At 40.4% G+C, this 14,043-nt stretch overlaps 6 protein-coding genes across 6 annotated transcripts; 4 read left to right on the top strand and 2 right to left on the bottom strand.

Annotated features, from left to right (window-relative positions):
- Positions 1–702: 702 nt before the first annotated feature.
- On the top strand, positions 703–6,158 carry GCK72_009428 (uncharacterized protein; the record flags this gene model as incomplete). The annotated part of the gene is made up of 12 exons (XM_053727379.1): positions 703–750; positions 795–898; positions 1,591–2,646; positions 3,177–3,288; positions 3,336–3,584; positions 3,773–4,081; positions 4,131–4,370; positions 4,465–4,662; positions 4,981–5,055; positions 5,101–5,823; positions 5,870–5,970; positions 6,014–6,158. 12 exons carry the CDS (start codon positions 703–705, stop codon positions 6,156–6,158), a joined length of 3,360 nt encoding a protein of 1,119 aa, XP_053586956.1.
- GCK72_009429 (uncharacterized protein) lies at positions 5,835–6,275 on the bottom strand (the record flags this gene model as incomplete). Its single annotated transcript, XM_053727380.1, has 2 exons — positions 5,835–6,078; positions 6,184–6,275. The coding sequence occupies 2 exons, from the start codon at positions 6,273–6,275 to the stop codon at positions 5,835–5,837; spliced, it is 336 nt and encodes a 111-aa protein (XP_053586957.1).
- A 701-nt stretch (positions 6,276–6,976) lies between these two features.
- On the bottom strand, positions 6,977–9,178 carry GCK72_009430 (uncharacterized protein; the record flags this gene model as incomplete). Its single annotated transcript, XM_003112918.2, has 7 exons — positions 6,977–7,180; positions 7,227–7,320; positions 7,367–7,968; positions 8,013–8,161; positions 8,207–8,704; positions 8,754–8,910; positions 8,954–9,178. The coding sequence occupies 7 exons, from the start codon at positions 9,176–9,178 to the stop codon at positions 6,977–6,979; spliced, it is 1,929 nt and encodes a 642-aa protein (XP_003112966.2).
- A 469-nt stretch (positions 9,179–9,647) lies between these two features.
- On the top strand, positions 9,648–11,045 carry GCK72_009431 (uncharacterized protein; the record flags this gene model as incomplete). Its single annotated transcript, XM_003113257.2, has 7 exons — positions 9,648–9,713; positions 9,760–9,818; positions 9,866–9,980; positions 10,024–10,095; positions 10,141–10,250; positions 10,323–10,857; positions 10,902–11,045. The coding sequence occupies 7 exons, from the start codon at positions 9,648–9,650 to the stop codon at positions 11,043–11,045; spliced, it is 1,101 nt and encodes a 366-aa protein (XP_003113305.2).
- Positions 11,046–11,512: 467 nt separating this feature from the next.
- On the top strand, positions 11,513–11,831 carry GCK72_009432 (uncharacterized protein; the record flags this gene model as incomplete). The annotated part of the gene is made up of 2 exons (XM_003112898.1): positions 11,513–11,635; positions 11,685–11,831. The coding sequence occupies 2 exons, from the start codon at positions 11,513–11,515 to the stop codon at positions 11,829–11,831; spliced, it is 270 nt and encodes an 89-aa protein (XP_003112946.1).
- Positions 11,832–12,153: 322 nt separating this feature from the next.
- Positions 12,154–13,551, top strand: GCK72_009433 (uncharacterized protein; the record flags this gene model as incomplete). Its single annotated transcript, XM_003113328.2, has 6 exons — positions 12,154–12,229; positions 12,294–12,465; positions 12,516–12,696; positions 12,741–13,093; positions 13,255–13,408; positions 13,453–13,551. The coding sequence occupies 6 exons, from the start codon at positions 12,154–12,156 to the stop codon at positions 13,549–13,551; spliced, it is 1,035 nt and encodes a 344-aa protein (XP_003113376.1).
- Positions 13,552–14,043: the final 492 nt, after the last annotated feature.

Below are 14,043 nucleotides of genomic sequence, written 5' to 3' on the forward strand. Positions count from 1 at the left end.
CATTTCTAGTTTCTTCTCGAAAGATTATCTTCCTATTTCAGTGAAAAAACCGTGTTTCGTTGCTGACAATGGGTGGACCAGACAAGAACAGTACTGTACCGTTAGCAAACAAGAAAAAGAAGAAGAAGACCAATAAGAAGAAGGTGCGTTTTTATTAATAACCGAATTATGAAATTTTCATCCCAAGATACATGAGTACAAAGTTAAGCTTGGATTCAGAATTGTTGTGAAAAATCAATAATCCCAGAATTGCGCTCTTGAAAAAATCAACGCGAATCCTCTCAGTTGACATCGCTCAAAATCGGCTCTGTTTCTATTTTTCGGGTACTGACATCCCATTTTTTAAAAACCGAACTGGGCTATTTCTTATTTCCAAAAGCCCCTTGGGACCCATTGTGGGCTTCAAACCACTTTCTGTCGCTCAACCCAACCATTTTACGCGCTTTGCTCGCTCTTTCCTTGGACTCGTCCTCAATAATATATTCTCACCTTAGAGACATGCCCGCTCTTCATTCTGAGCACTATGCTCTTTCGCCGAAAAGAAGAACGGAGTCATCACTGCTGAGATGCTAGCTGCTAATGGCTGCGACAGAAGAGGGCCATTATACTCACTAATTTTTATCCAGAAAAAATAGAAAGAAAAAGACATTCGTTTTTACACTCACACTCACATTCAACACAACATATGAGAATTTGTCTATCATGCTTAGCATTTTGCACTCATTACATTGGCTTTCTTATCGGTTGAAAGTGAGCCATCATGTGTTTCATCAATAAATTACTCTTTATTCCAGCCCACAGCAACAAATCCGGGAGCATTAACGCCTACTCAAGCGGGTGAGAAAAACGAAAACTTGAAAAATGGAGTCGTGACGAATGGATCGAATCATTTGGAGGGGTGAGTTTATTTTTGTGTTATACTGTTTTCATATTAGTAAGAGTTTATCAATAGTTCTCTCCTTTAAATGTAGAAATTTAGACTAGTATTTCCCTTATTATCTAATGATTACAATGTCATATATAACAAATGTTACTCGCTGCAAAACATTGCCGCGCTAAGATAAATCTTTGATTATCGCATTGATGGCACTGGGATGAAATGATTATAAGTTATTGGGTGTAATCGTCTCTTCACCCACATCTCATGCCAGCCAACTGGTTGTTCCTTCTTTTCGTCTCATACAACCCCACCTTCGACCATCTGTCCATCCCTCACCTCTCTTCTCTTCATTCCTTTCACCTTGGCCTTTTCTTCTCTGTCAGCTGTCTTCTCCTTCGCGACCTTGTCGACAACTAACGAAAGATAGAGAAACAGAGACCGAGGATATCTTCTCTATCTCTCATTGGGCGCCGCAATCACCACATCACTATCACTTGAACACTCTGTTTCTTCTCGCACTGATCGCGTTTTCTTCAAGTCGCTCCTCGCGCCTCGTCGGCGGCCGCCAATATTCTTGAGACACACTTCTCGCTCCGTCGATCCCACTATTCTCCTCTCTCATCCCCCTAAGCGTCGCTGCTCGTTTTAACTCGCTGCGACTTTGTCGCTCTACTTAAAAAGTTTCTCTGATTTTGAAGCTCGTCTGTCAGGCTGGCCGGTCGAGCACCACATTTGCTCCACCCAGCTATCGATTATCCGGGTATAACGAGTTATGTCGAAGCAAACAGCTCTTTCAACTTGACCGACATCTTTCCTACTGTTTTATTCATGTTCGTCGTTCTATTTTGTCGTTGGTTCAATGGATTCGGACCACGTCAAGATCGGTTTCAAAGACTAGAGGATGAAGCTGCTTGGAGACGCCGACGGTTTCGTGTGCAATCAGAAGAATCGGAAGAGCTGAAAGATCATGAAACTTACTCTGAAACGGATATTTGCACTCAGCTTATGGCATCATCAGCAGACGTCGCATGCAATATCAACGTAGATCTTGTCGACCAGAATCGGTTTTATTTCTTTGTAAAGCAAAGAAGTGAGAACGATAAAATTGAAACTGCGGTATCCTCTTTTGAAGAAACAAGTACGAGTACACAAAATGAAGAGACCGAAGTTAATTTGGTGTTCGCTAGTGCGGAAGACAACGGAGACGTTTTGTCGACTTTCAAAATATCGGACACTCCTCTAATGGTCACTTCTGAAGTTTGTGAAGGCAAGAAACCTCTCGAATCCCAAGACCAGTCCTCACGGTCGATAAGTGTAGTTGTGAATGGGAGTGACGACGAGGAATCATTGCGTTCTCAAGACGGCTCGAGGTGTTCGGATGAAGCAATGAACTCGTGTGTTTCGGCTTCGGCTTCGGACGAAGAAGACGTGGAATCACAAGATGACTCGTTCCATGTCAATGATGCCACTGAAGATTCTGTCGATTCGGTGAGTTCTATCGAATCACAAGAAGAAGCCCCAATCGAAGATCTGGCATCTTGTCATTCAGAAGGTGATGAGAATGAAAAAGAAGTAACCGTTGATGAAGATGCGTCCAAATACGATAACCTTCCGGTGGAAATGCGGTCAGCAAAAGAGGGAGAAGAGAGCGAAGGAACGATTGATTCGTCAGTCTCCTCGTCGACATCGTCTACTTCTACTGGCGACGTCGAGGACGGCAGTGCTACTTCTTACGACTCAGACGATATCGAAATTCAAATGTTCGAGTATGATCTGGGAACCGCGTGTGCTTCTGCTTCTATTTCTATCCCCCGCCCATCTATTATTTCCAGAAAAAACAAAAAGTAATATCTTATAAACAAATACTAACACAGTCACCAGTCCAACCTTGTTCTATTTATCAGACTTGCAAGATTCCGGGCCGGCCCGCCGGCCCGGCCCGGCCCGGTTTTGGCCCGGCCCGGCCCGGTGGGCCCGGATTGGAATTTTTGAACTTTTTTCACTACAATTTTTTGTCCGAAAATTTATATTCTGAAAATTTTTCATATTTTTCCTGGAGTATATTTTTCAAAAACCTTCGAAACCTACAAAAAATTGTTTTTAAGAAATATTTTTCAAAAAAATCTGGAAATTTTCGAAAAAAAAATTTGAATTTTTTTCAGTACTGAACTTCCGGGCCGACCGGGCCGGGCCGGGCCGACCGGGCCGGGCCGGGCCGGGCCCTGGAAATTTTCATTCCGGCCCGGCCCGGCCCGTTGCAAGTCTGCTATTTATTAAATTTATTTTTATTTTTCAGGAATGAAGTGAATGCTAATGAAGAACGTATGGATGATCTTAGTGTGAGTCCTGGTCGAAGTGATTCCCCAGGTGGAGGTGGCGGTCATTCAGATTCTTTCCAAGATCCATTGGTTTGTTTCCAAACTTATTTCATCATATTTTCAATCTACATTTTCAGGATCCCGGAGAGCAACTTGGTTCAGATGACGAAGAGCAAGAAGATCCGCGTGATTACAAACGAGGTGGTTACCATCCAGTCAACATTGGAGATGTATTTAACGCAAGATATCATGTGATTCGCAAGCTTGGATGGGGTCATTTTTCCACAGTTTGGTTAGCTTGGGATACTCAGGAAAAACGATTCACCGCTATGAAAATTGTGAAATCAGCTGAGCATTACACGGAAGCCGCTCTCGACGAAATCAAGGTTAGTTTTGAAAAGAACGTTGATTGGCTCAAGTGAGCCACATACAACAAGTGGCTTTGTGTAATACTTTCAAAAAGACATCAAACACAATGACAGAAGTTGTATTTTTTTGCTTTTGTTTTCTGATTGTTTCGGAGAACGGAGCAGTTGTTTAGATAGGTTGAAATTTATGTATTGAAAATTTTCAGCTGCTTCTTTGTGTTCGAGGTGCTGATCCTACTGATACTGGATGCCATAAAGTTGTTCAACTTCTCGACGAATTCACTGTTACTGGAATCAATGGACAACACGTTGCAATGGTTTTCGAAGTTCTTGGATGCAATCTTTTGAAGCTGATTATACGGTCGAATTACCGCGGACTTCATCTCGAACAAGTTAGGAAAATTTGCAAGCAAATTCTGGAAGCATTGAGATACATGCATGAGCAGTGTAAAATAATTCACACTGATATCAAACCAGAAAACGTGTTAATTACTATGAGTCGGGAAGAGATAAAGGTATGTCGATATTATCTCATTTTTCTTGCTAATTTTCCCTTGTTTGCAGATTATGGCTCAGCACGCCGTGGTGGCCCGGAAGATGAACATGAAAATGAGTGGATCAGCTGTCAGTACTGCGCCGGATCATATGGTAAAGATGGCGCAAGAAAACATGACGAAAAACAAAAAGAAGAAGCTTAAAAAGAAGGCTAAAAAGCAACGTGAAAAGCTGGAAGCTGAATTGGCTGGACTTGAGGGTCTTAAAATGGATGCTAACGGTTTACAAGAGGCTTACAACAATGCACCGGTGAGTTTTCGACAGTGGTGTGTTGTGTAAAAATTAGAAGTTATAAGATCAATCGAATGAGCAAATAATAACTTTTAACAAAATAAAAATATAGCAAAATGGTGTACGAATGCGTCCTCCGTCGCTACTCTTCAATGGTCCGATTCCTCAACTTTTGCAAGACAGTTCTTGTGTGAACACGCCGTCATCTCCCAGATCGGTTCCTCCACCGCCAGCTCTTTATCCACAGGTTGGAGGCGTCTGCAACCAGACGTATCATCTAACTCAGGTGATCATGAATGAAAATGTTGCTGTGAGTGTTTGGTTGTATTGACACGGATCCTTCTCATTCCTCCTCGATTCACACTTATCTTCACTCTGCAACCAACCACTGGAAGAAGCTTGTCAACACAGACCTTTCTCCTTCGTTTTCTTTTATTTTCCCCACCTGACTCACTAGTTTCGATATTATTTATTTCACTGGTTCATCGGCATGCGGTCTGCAACTCTTCGTCGTTTCCGTCTTAGTAGAGTTCGTCGAAGTTGTACCTAATTTTCATATTTATCAAGCCTTACTATGTTGTGATATTAGTTGGCGTAGTTTCATTCCTTACCTAATATATTTTTTCAGGAGCTGGATAGCTTCAATACATCTCAAGTTGAGGATGTCAATATGGAGGACACTGTGAATGGAAATGGCATTAAGGTGCGGAGCAATTGAAATAAGATATTAAATTAATATTTTTTTCAGGTCGAGATAAAAAGTCCTGATCGTTTCGATAGAAGAACGTTGACTCCATTCAGTGACCCAGAATGCAAGTTTGGAGATGTATCATCCCCATCAGCTGAATTCCTCAGTTCGCCTATGGCCATGCTTCCACCTGGAGGAGTCCTACCAGCACCTCCAGTTGGACCAAACATTTCTGATCCTTATTGTGATATTGATGTGAAGATAGCAGATCTCGGAAACGCTTGTTGGGTGAATCATCATTACACGGACGACATTCAAACTCGTCAGTATCGAGCACTGGAAGTGTTGATTGGATCTGGTTACGGACCACCAGCTGATATCTGGAGTACAGCTTGCATGGCCTTCGAGTTGGCTACCGGCGATTACTTATTTGAACCACATCAAGGCGACAATTACTCACGTGACGAGGATCATCTCGCTCACATCTCAGAATTACTGGGACAAATTTCTCCATCAATCTACAAAAAGGGTAAACATTGGAGGGAGTTCTTTCACAAAAATGGAAATCTACTTCACATTCACCAGCTGAAACCATGGTCATTATACGAGGTTCTGAGACAAAAATACGAGTGGTCTCATGAAGACGCGCAACAATTCGAGAGTTTCCTACGACCAATGCTTGAATTCGACCAGGAGAAAAGAGCAACAGCACGTGATGCTCTCAAACATCCATTCCTGTTACCATTTGGTGGAAAAGCACCTAAACCAGATTGTCCTCCAGAGGTTTGACGTCGTTATTCCAGTCTGTATTTCTCTTTTATGCTTTCAGGTTCTGGAACGACTGTATCCGGATGGATCGATTCCCGAGCCGTTCGACGGAAATAATCATCAGGAAGTTTATCGTGACGAAAATGATAGTAATTCAGCGAGGTTCGTAAACTTGGACCGACGTGGAAGTAAACGCAAATTGCAGCGAGAGGAGTGCGATTAGCAGGTCTGCTGAGAGCGATGACGAGGAAGAGTTCAACATGGACCGGCCTGGACCTTCGGGGGTGATGTCAAACAATGAGCCGGGCGACGTTTCTGACGTAGAACGCTTTCAGCTGAACCTTCAATAGTCTTCCTGGTTTCCATTCATCGAACCGGTCACCGTCTTCGCCATCACCTGCTTCCACATTCTCATCATCATGTTCTCCTGCACCACACTTCCCGAGTTTCACACGTTTACCGTCCATTTGACAATATCCACTTTTTTAATGTTCATGTTTTTCGTCAATTTTACTTGCTTCTTGCCTAACTTAGGTAAAAAAGGAAACACCCATGGCACCTTTTTTCTATTCTCTTGTTCCATTGTGTTTCTTTTTTGGAGTACCATAGAAAGTGTTTAACTTATTGGGCTAGGATTAATCCAGCCGTTCTTCATCACTCTGTCACTTCCTACATCGAATCACTCGGATACATTTTTCTCTTTCTCTCGTTCTTTCTGAAGTGACAGCAGTAAGCACGTTTAGCGCCACTCTTGTGAGTACTCTTGAAGCGCCTTTTGATCTTTAGTGCTACTGGTATAATATAATTATTTTGTACGAACAAAGTCTCTACCCCTGTCCTAAATCATGCTTCTATCAGCTCCAAACCGTAGATAATTTTTTCCCTTTTTATACTCTCTCCTCTTTTCTGTTTCCATACCCAAATTATTTGGCTTAAAACGTTCCTCAATCTCTGTGCTTGATTTCTTTCCCTTTCCCTCTTATTATCTCGGTTTCATCGTAGACATGAATGATTGAATTTTGATATTCTTGTGCAAAAAATATGTGTGTTTATCGAAGTTCTTAGAGATCGAAACAAACAGCAACAAAAACGGGAGAAAGATGAACCAGTGGGTGAACACGACAATAAACAACATAATAGAAGATGAAAAGAAATGTGATAATTTAATTTATGCAAGAACAACGACCATATTGATTCCAGATGGACCGATTGAGGTTTGATCGATGTATCCATGGTTTTCTTGTTGAACGAAATGAACAAATTGAGCGATAGCGCGGAAAAGGTTAGGGTTTTGACGAAGGATGTTGCATTTGACTGCATATCCGTTCTCGTCAATATGCACGACTTCGAAATGTGGGGGAGACTGTGTGACCTGGAACGTATTCATTAGCTAGGGAAAAACTGGAAAAGAAATCTACCATATGGAGATAGAAACTGTATGGAGATTTTTGAGCTGAAGTTGGCTTGCGAGGACTTTTCACACAGAAACGACTGGTGAACGGCTGATCAAGTCTGAAAAAATACTTTTTGATGAAATTTTTTCTATCTCTCTAATTACCTGTTATCTCCCACAAGACAATTTGAGTTGAGTTGAGCATCCATATATGCCAGGAAAAGATCGAATACGAGAACACCGTCAGTTGGCAATGAGTCATTCCACTCGCGTCGGATAAGCCGACTCATCTGGCTAACATCATCAGTTGGTTCACAGCCTCCTGAGTTCCATTTGTAGACGTCCATGAACTGAGTTGCACTCAATTCTTTGACTCGGTTGACCAAATATTTTTGATTGTTGTGAACACTGAGAAACGGAAGAAGGAAAGGAAGATCAGATGATTTCAATGCATCTCGTTCGATTGCAGCCAGTTTGAGAGCATCGACAGTTGATAAGCCAATTCGCAAAGGAGGATTCGCGTGTTCTTTGTCGAGAAGTTTGTTCACTTTATCGATATGCTCAGCCAGTGGAAGTATAACAGTGCTACGAATCCAGGCACGTGTCAAGAACTCTGCTCGTTTCTGTTGCTCTTCCGTTAACAATTCTCCAGTTCGATATCTCATTTCATTTTCAGATCCTGATGTTCTCTCTGGTGATCCGTGGGACCGACGACGACTACGAATTCCGGCACGGTCGATTGAATTAGAGCGTTTCAGTATTCCAGTCTGAAAATGTCAGGCTACAATTTGAATTATCAAAAAACTCTCACCTTTCCCTCCGGGGTATTTTTAGCTGCGTTCATTATTTTATGCAGACGATTCAATTCATCTTCATCCTCTTCTTCAATCTCGCCATCCTTGCCACGTCTGACCATTTTGACTTCTGTTCTTCCATTTTTGCCAATTTTCATACGATAAGCTGAAATAAAACATTTAGATAGTCTATGAAATTCCCATTACATACAAGAATTTGCATTCGTCTCGTCGGTGAGTTCTTCCGAAAGTTGGTATGTATTGTTGGCATTGTTCGTTCCATTACGTCCCAAATCGAAAACACTCCAGATTGATGAGAATGATTGCGATGCGTTCAAATCAATAGGCGCATCGTTCTTGTTTGATTTCAATAAAACATCAAGTTGCTTTCTCGTATGAATACTCTCTGTTGGTTTTCCATATGCCGCTGGACTTTTCCATCCTCCTTTGCTATCGTCCAATATTCCAGATGTATCAGAGATCGAAGTATTAACAAGAGCGTGTGAAAATGGAGATGTCGTTTTATTTGGTGAAGGAGATTGTTGAAGTTGACTTGATTTGAAGGATGGTGTACCGAAACGATGAGAATCGACCCAAGAAAGATCATTACTATGGACACTTGTATCGAGAATTTGTTGACTATCATTTGCAGACGGAGATACTGGGGTAGAAGCAACTGTTTTCTTTGGTGACTTGGACTGTACGAGATCTGAAATATTAAAATTTGATTCAAAAATAGGAAAAGTGTGATTTCGAACCTTTTAAAGCATTCGGAAACTTGATTTCAAAACTGAATGAGCCAATCATGATTAATGAATACATGATAATAAGTAAGGAAACGGTGTAAGACACTGAAGAAGAGAACGATCCGAAGAAAATGATGATAGATGTGAGTGTTGAGTTTAGAATGAAGTGCTAAATATGTAATTTTAAGGTCGCTAGGTTCTTAAGCACTTACATCGACGAAGAAGATGGTTAACAGGACGACGTGCCATTTGATTCTGGCTTCCAGAGTGGCAACTCTCAAGGTTTCAATTCTTTTATTATCATTCACATAACGAGATTTGCACACTGGTGACTGTTTGTCTTCAAATGCAGATCGATTAGAGGCCTGTGATGTATTTAACAGAGATGTATCTGCATTTCGACTTCGCAGTCTTTCGCGGAGTGAATCCGCCGTCATTTCGTAGGCTGGAAGATTATGAATATTTGAGTATAATATATATTATATTGAATAGTTCGCATGAATTAAACAAATTATTTAACAAAGACCTCGGAAGTTTTAGACATTTTAAAGTAATGTTGAATAATCTGACGTTCTCAGCTTATTCTCACCAAAAAAGGATTTTTAACAACAACTTTTTCAATTTTACTTAAATCATGTGTGTTGAACGAAGAATAAACCGACTAGAAAACAAAAAATACGTTCTAAAACGGAGGAGCGTAGGAGCGCCTTGCAAAAAAAAAGTCCATTCGAATTTATTCTATTCCTCGTGGAGTACACCGAAAATGACCTAGGAAATGCTTGCCAATTCCTCTTCCATTTCAAAAAGTTGAGCAATTTCGGTGGACTTTCAGCGTCATAATTTTTACACTTCTCGCTTTTAACATAGTTTTTTCCCTTAATTTAAATAGTTATTTCAGTGCTCACAATGTCAGATGATGAAATTGATATGCTTCCAGACCTTAATTCAGTTATGGCGACAACGCCTCATAGAGTTTGGTTCCCAAGTTCTTTTTCTTTATTAATTTAACTAATTTCAGCCGAACAAACTTCTCCGGCAAGCTGTAACTCATGGCAGACCTCCTCCGGTACCGTCCTCGTAAGCCGTTGTCACAAAGTGAAATATATTGTGAGTATCTGTTACAGAAACGGTATTGTTTCCGGAAAAAGAAGAGAAATGTCAGAACTTCCGTGGTCGGACTTCTTCGATGACAAAAGGGAAGTCAATATTGATGGCGACGTATTCAACGTTTATTTGAAAGTTTGTAGATATGTTATTTCCCGCTCAATTGAATATATTCTAGGGTGACGAAGGACCGATTTTCTACTTACTTCATGGCGGAGGATATTCAGGCCTCACGTGGGCTTGCTTTGCAGTAACGCTCGTTCTATTTTTGCTTTTTTAATAGTTCTCATTACAGAAAGAACTTTGCACACTCGTTACATGCAGAGTCATCGCTCCAGATTTGAGAGGTCACGGTGATACCCGATGTGCTGATGAACACGATCTTTCAAAGGAAACCCAAATCAAGTAAGTAAACTGAGTAAGGGTTAAATGACCACACGTAAAGGGTTGAAGAAGTTCAATTGCTCTCAATTTCAGAGATATCAGTGCAATTTTCAACAAAGTATATGGGGATACTGATGAATCGGTATGTATCGTTGGTCACAGTATGGGCGGAGCACTGGCAGTTCATACTCTCAATGCCAAAGCGATTTCCGCGAAAGTGGCTGCTCTAATTGTGATTGATGTTGTTGAAGGATCAGCAATGGAAGCTCTAGGAGGGATGGTACACTTCTTGCATTCCCGGCCATCTTCGTTTGATTCCGTCGAAAAAGCGATTCGTTGGTGCCTTTCTTCCGGAACTGCAAAAAATCCAATGGCTGCTCGAGTTTCAATGCCTTCACAGATTCGGGAAGTGTCTGAAAGCGAGTATACATGGCGGATTGATCTCACGACAACCGAACAATACTGGAAAGGATGGTTCGAAGGATTGTCCCGGGAATTCTTAGGATGTGCGGTTCCAAAGTTGTTGGTGTTGGCGGGAGTGGATAGACTCGACAAAGATCTGACGATTGGTCAAATGCAAGGAAAGTTCCAAACCTGTGTTCTTCCAAAAGTTGGACATTGTGTACAGGTACTCAAATTTTATCTTCAACTTCTCATATGAGAATCTTACAGGAAGATAGCCCCGAGAAGTTGGCCGATGAAATTGGGCGTTTTGCTTGCCGTCATAGGATTGCCCAGCCGAATCTTAAGTTTTCTCCCCTCGCTTCTCCACCTGACCCAGCAATTCTTCAATATGAAAGACGTCATCATCACTAAAACGAGTCCGGAATAGTTTAATTGTCTTGTCTCCGATTATTTTGCTCTGAAACGGTATTCTTCACATAAGTTATTTTCAGCTATGTATAAATAACATTTCTTGTATTCAATATTTTGCCTTATTGATTTTCTATCTCTTGTGACCCTGGTTACTTTCCCAGGAAACTATTATAACTATAGTGAGAACAGATTCACCATCTGATGCAACATATTGAGACTGAAGAGACTACACGAAAAGAGAGACGCAGAGAATGTGTAAACGCGCTACACGGCACAACTCCGCCTATTTTCGCCGCGAAGCGTTTTGTTTAAAAGAGAGTGTCTTGTGAGTCTGCTACCAGTATTTTTTCATGGTTTTCCATTTATTTCGCAACATCGCTGTTTCTAATATTTTCGAAAACTTCGCTTCGTGTTAAAACAATATTATTCCTATTGAATACTTGTAAACATTCATATTATTCCAGAAAATGTCGACCTCTGTTAAGCATCGCGAGTTTGTTGGAGAGCCAATGGGCGACAAAGAAGTGACTTGTATCGCTGGAATCGGACCAACATACGGAACTAAACTCACAGACGCTGGATTCGATAAAGTGAGTTTTTCCCGAATTTCAAAGTAGTTTTAACTGATTTCGTTTTCAGGCTTACGTGCTCTTCGGACAATACCTTCTTCTCAAGAAAGACGAAGATCTCTTCGTTGAATGGCTCAAAGAGACTGCTGGAGTCACAGCAAATCATGCAAAGAGCGCCTTCAACTGTCTGAACGAGTGGGCCGAACAATTCATCTAAACTTACTGTTTATTCCGAATCGATCGATTCACCCCATGACTTATAATCAATTTATATTACCCAAAATCAACATCTCTCGAAAAATTTCTATGAAAAATTCCGAAATCTCGTTCCCCATTCACTCCCACGAATTGTTGTTAATATTTCTATCACCAATATCTTTTCACATGTTCGCTTTTGTAAAAAAAAGTAAAACTTTTCGCTTCAATCGTCTATCTTTCTATTTTCCTATTAAGGTTGTTATTGCACTAATTCACGCTCACAAAGAGTGTACCTGCTGCCAACATTAGTAATAAAACTATTACTATCATAGAAACTTCAGATGCCGACTAAAAGAGTCCGGAAGACGAAGGCGACGACTATGAAGTCTGCTCCAGTTGGGGAATATGAAGAAAAGTGTTAGTTTCTGTCGAAAGACTACCAGGGATCCATTTCCAATTTCTCATAACTTTCTTGTTTCAGTGGAAGATTCAAATGAACTTGAGCCATCAATTCGAAGTGTCGTAACGAGCCTAATGTTTACTTCAGGCGACGATGAAAATCCTCTTCAAGAAAACGAAGATCTTGTTGTGAACATCTTAAAAAATGAACTGATTTTATTTTTACAAGACGTAGTGTCCGTTCATAACAATAAGTGAGTGGAAATTTTTTCAAATACTGCTATAACGGTTAAGAAAATTCCAGATTCGTCCACATAAAATTGGAACATATGCTACCATTGTTGCAAAAACAAACTGGAGTATTATATAGATTCATCAAATACTTGAAAAATCGAGTCGAAATGGCGAATTTTTTGAAAGCCAAATCATATTCAAGTAATGGCACAGAAGACGTCGAGGAAGATATTGAGGATGACGACGACAAGGTTCGATTCATATTATTCGCTATTTCCAAAGTTTGAAGTTTCAGGATGAAGTTGTCGAAGACGAAGTTGATCCAATGGATGAAATAGGAGAAGTTGGAGGAGAAGAAGGAGAATATTTGAACAAGAAAAAGAAAAAATATGGTACTGTATCATTTGAAGAAAATCTACTGAACGATGTGAAAAAGGCATTTTCAACTGCGAAAATGAGATTCAATACGTTCGAAGATGTGGTAGATGAAACTCATGACCAGAAAGTATACGCACTTCAAACTGTTATCGAAGATATGACAGGAGATGAATATAATCGTTTTGCTGTTGCTCGTCGTGTTAGTTTCCAGTTACATTCACTTACACCAGTATACAGCTCGATGAGTTCGAATCTGACCCGAAGGAAAAGGTAAGGGTGTTTTTCATTTTATATTGGACCTCGTTAAATTGTTCGATATCTCAAAATACACGTTTGAGATAATATAAATAGTTTTCTGTAAAAAAAAGAACAATTATGCTACGAAAAAGTCACTCGAGAATTTGTTTCATGAAACCCTATCACTATTCCAGAAAAAGAATTACAACGAAAAACAACAGACAAATGCTCATTTCATGGCTCGGAAATCCTCCAGTAAGTACTGAACCAGCTCAGGTGTTTCTAGCATTTCTTGCAAAGGAAATCGTTTCGTCTACTGTTGGATCAGCATTGGTTGAAAGAAGAAAAGTAAGATTCCAATCCTGGTAACTTATGAAATCCCAACATTTTAGACTAGTCCGGCAGAAGGAGGGCCCATTAGACATTGCTTCTACGAAGAGCCGTTACGGAAGAATCAGCGATTCAGGAAATACGGAAGACTTCTTTTCTGAATATCAAAGTCTTTCCTTGTTTAGCGTCAATAGCTTTAACTGTATAATGCAACACGATCTATTTCTTCTTTTGTTTCGTTTATCCCTCCAAAAAATTAATAAATTGGTAATGTTTGCACCGATTTATCACAGCCAGGATGGTGACCGATCAAGCCTTGCGCAGTGGGCGGATCCGGATACCGAAAACGCAATTTGAGGTTTTTTTTTATAATTGGAAAAGCTAATTCTGAATTCAGAAGACGTTTCTGTGATTCTTGCGAAACATGGAAATTGTACTTTTTTCTCATACTTATCACATTCCTTCTGTATTCAAGAAAAAAACCGAACGACGATTTTTAGATCTAAATTTCTGTGTTTATCATTTCATATTTGTACAGCTTTAACATCAAATTCTAAGCATTTATCAGTTTTAAAATCTTTAGGATAAAAATCAATTGATAACGAAAACACGTAAACTGCGATACACGAGATCATAAGCCGGTGTGTGGGGTT

The sequence above is a fragment of the Caenorhabditis remanei genome, chromosome III (genome assembly GCF_010183535.1).
Source record: "Caenorhabditis remanei strain PX506 chromosome III, whole genome shotgun sequence".
Lineage (NCBI taxonomy): Eukaryota > Metazoa > Nematoda > Chromadorea > Rhabditida > Rhabditidae > Caenorhabditis > Caenorhabditis remanei.